Source organism: Haplochromis burtoni, unplaced genomic scaffold (genome assembly GCF_018398535.1).
Source record: "Haplochromis burtoni strain Fernald_Lab_line unplaced genomic scaffold, NCSU_Asbu1 Contig_80, whole genome shotgun sequence".
NCBI classification, from domain to species: domain Eukaryota; kingdom Metazoa; phylum Chordata; class Actinopteri; order Cichliformes; family Cichlidae; genus Haplochromis; species Haplochromis burtoni.
The window spans coordinates 2,266,948-2,269,447 of record NW_024582441.1 but is presented as its reverse complement, the minus strand read 5'-3'; the positions used below and the strand labels follow the sequence as shown (position 1 = coordinate 2,269,447).

The window sequence follows — 2,500 nt, the reverse complement described above, 5'->3', positions numbered from 1 at the left end:
GACACACACACACACTTGTACAAACCTTATTCTTCTAATTATGAAATAAGTCGTGGCTATCATGGCACCATTTATCAGCAAGAATACTCCAAAAGCAATCAGTTTTGGTAATCTCACCATCTCACCTTGGTATCGTTATGGGAGAAACACAACAATAAGATTATAACCTCAGACACATGATGTAAGGTAATAGTTCTGATGTTGTTATTTAATAATTCAAACCTATGAGAGTAACTGTTTTTCAAACAAATCATGTTGTTGAATTATTTCCATGCAGCCTTTGTTCCTAAATATTTGCACGGATGTGACGAGGTTAGCACAGTCGCCTCACAGAAAGATTACAATCCCATAGCAATCCCCAAATGCATTCTTTCCATTTAAACAACAAACTCACATTTTTAATTGTAATTTTCTTATGGGAATTAGCAAAAGTCAAAAGTATAACTTTAGCAAATGTTGAGGGTTCTTTAAAAATATTAATTTAGTGTTTCTGAATCAAGCAGATCAGATAACTTTACTTACCTTCAACAACAAGTTTGGTGATTCTTTCAAATTTACCACTGGGAAAGGCGGAAATGCTGCAGGTGTACAACCCCGCGTCTTCCATTTCCACAGCCTTAATAATCAGCGATTGTCCTGCCAACTTCACCCTCTGGCTCAGTGGAGAATTGGGAATATTCAACCCAAGCTGACTGTTATAAACAATAAGGGGGACTCCCTCTTGCTCTGGTTGCAGGAGAGTCCACTGAACCTGAGTAATATTTGTATTCTCTGGCTGCTGGATTAATTGGCAGGGCATGGTGACATCATTTCCAATAAATGCAGACACTTCAGCCGAGGCTTTGAGTTGTTTTGCACCCAGAACTGCCAAAATTAAATTGTGACATGGTGGCAAAAAGTTAGCGCTAAAAAAGCTGCTTTTTTTCCACTATTATTTTAGTAATAACGTTAATTCTAATAACATTTATTCTAGAATATACTGTGCAGAAAAGAAGTACAAACATTAGAGTCTTACCTGTGTGTAATGAAATGTAAATAAGCGTGAACAGCAGGTGGGATATTCTGTTGCAAATTTTCATTGTGCACAACAGGCAGCGGACAAAAAAGAAGACGTCTTAGGAATCACAGTGTTCCTGATTTGGTCCACTTTGATGTTAACACAAAGTCTGGCAGCAGGAGACTCAAATTGATACAACATGTGGCAAACACCGAGAAAAAGTGTTGGCAAAGAGAACCACAATGACAAAGTGTGAGTAAGCACACAGAGTTCCTCTTTGTCCAAACCAAAGAGAAGAACAAAGCAAAATTAAAATAAAATTAAAACAACACAACCAAAAGAGAATTTAGAAGTAAAAAAATAAATAAATCTTTAATTGGAGATTTTGTTTTTTATTTGTGTTTTTTATTTGATGGGATGGAAGGAAATAAGAAAATAAGTGTTCAACAGATTGTGATGTGTAATAGTTCTGTTTGTAATTATCAAGTTTTATATATGAAACTTAATTTTTCCACAATTTAATTTAAAAAGCCAAACTTTAGATGCATATAATCTATAGGCATTAGATCCAAAGTGGATATGGCTTCATTAAAATCAGGAAACAGTGTCTCAAATCTTTAGAACAAGCTCCACCAAAACTTGTTTACAATACAGAAATGTCCAACTTGTGAAAAGTATATTTATTTATATGCTCACCACTACTTCATCAGTGTGCCATAGCATGAAGGTGATCAGCATGAGGCACTGGGTGTTCTGACAGAGGCTTTCAGCTCATCTGTAATTCGGAGTCGGGTGTTTCTCATCTTCTTCTTGATAATATGTCGCAGCGTCTCTGTGGGGTTCAGTTCATGTATGTTGGATGCTACGTCCTGCTGGAGAAAGAAAATCAGCATCTTCATAAAGCAGGTAAAGCCATGAAGTAAGTGTCCTGGTAGTTGGCTGTGTTGACTGTGTATTGACTTTAGACATCAGCAGATCACATGGCACCCAAAATCATCACAGACTGTGGAAACTTCACACTGGACTTCAAACACTTGGATTCTGTGACTCTCTGCTCTTCATTCAGACTCTAAAATTTGATTTCCAAATTAAATGCAAAATTTCTTTTCATCTGAAAAGAAGACTGGATCACTGAGGACCAGTTCAGTTCTTCTCCTCAGCCAGGTGAGGCTTGTCACATTGTCCCTTGCTCAGCATTACTGGTTAACATGACTTTCCTGACGATGTCTGTGTGTGGTGACTCTCGATGCACTAACACCAGCCTCAATTCAATCTTTATGAACCTCTCGCAAGTTCTACACTCAACTTTTCTTGACAATTGTTTCAAACAACAGACATCACTGTCACCTTTCCAAGAACTAATTAAAATACTTCCAATGTACCTAAAAGACAGTCAGTATATTTTGGTACAGCGCTCTGCAAACAGCCTCTTTAGCTATGACCTTACCACCTTTGTGGAGGGTCTTGATGACCGTCTTCTGGACAATTTTCCCATTACTGTTG

General features: G+C 37.5%; 2 protein-coding genes across 4 annotated transcripts in view; both read right to left on the bottom strand.

The window, feature by feature from the left end:
- Positions 1-1,309, bottom strand: part of LOC102289891 (nectin-2) — a 2,672-nt gene extending 1,363 nt beyond the window's left edge. For all 3 annotated transcript variants that reach the window (XM_042222187.1, XM_014334442.2, XM_042222188.1), the window contains exons 1-3: positions 1,016-1,309; positions 523-864; positions 26-125 (exon numbers count right to left, since the gene is read on the bottom strand). In XM_042222187.1, the coding sequence (XP_042078121.1) occupies positions 26-125; positions 523-864; positions 1,016-1,079 (506 nt within the window). In that variant the 5' untranslated portion in view covers positions 1,080-1,309. The remainder of the gene's footprint in view (positions 1-25; positions 126-522; positions 865-1,015) is intronic.
- Positions 1,310-1,624: 315 nt separating this feature from the next.
- Positions 1,625-2,500, bottom strand: part of grik5 (glutamate receptor, ionotropic, kainate 5) — a 110,380-nt gene continuing 109,504 nt past the window's right edge. The window contains exon 21 of the mRNA XM_005925139.3: positions 1,625-1,869. Coding sequence (XP_005925201.1) covers positions 1,844-1,869 — 26 coding nt within the window. The 3' untranslated portion in view covers positions 1,625-1,843. The remainder of the gene's footprint in view (positions 1,870-2,500) is intronic.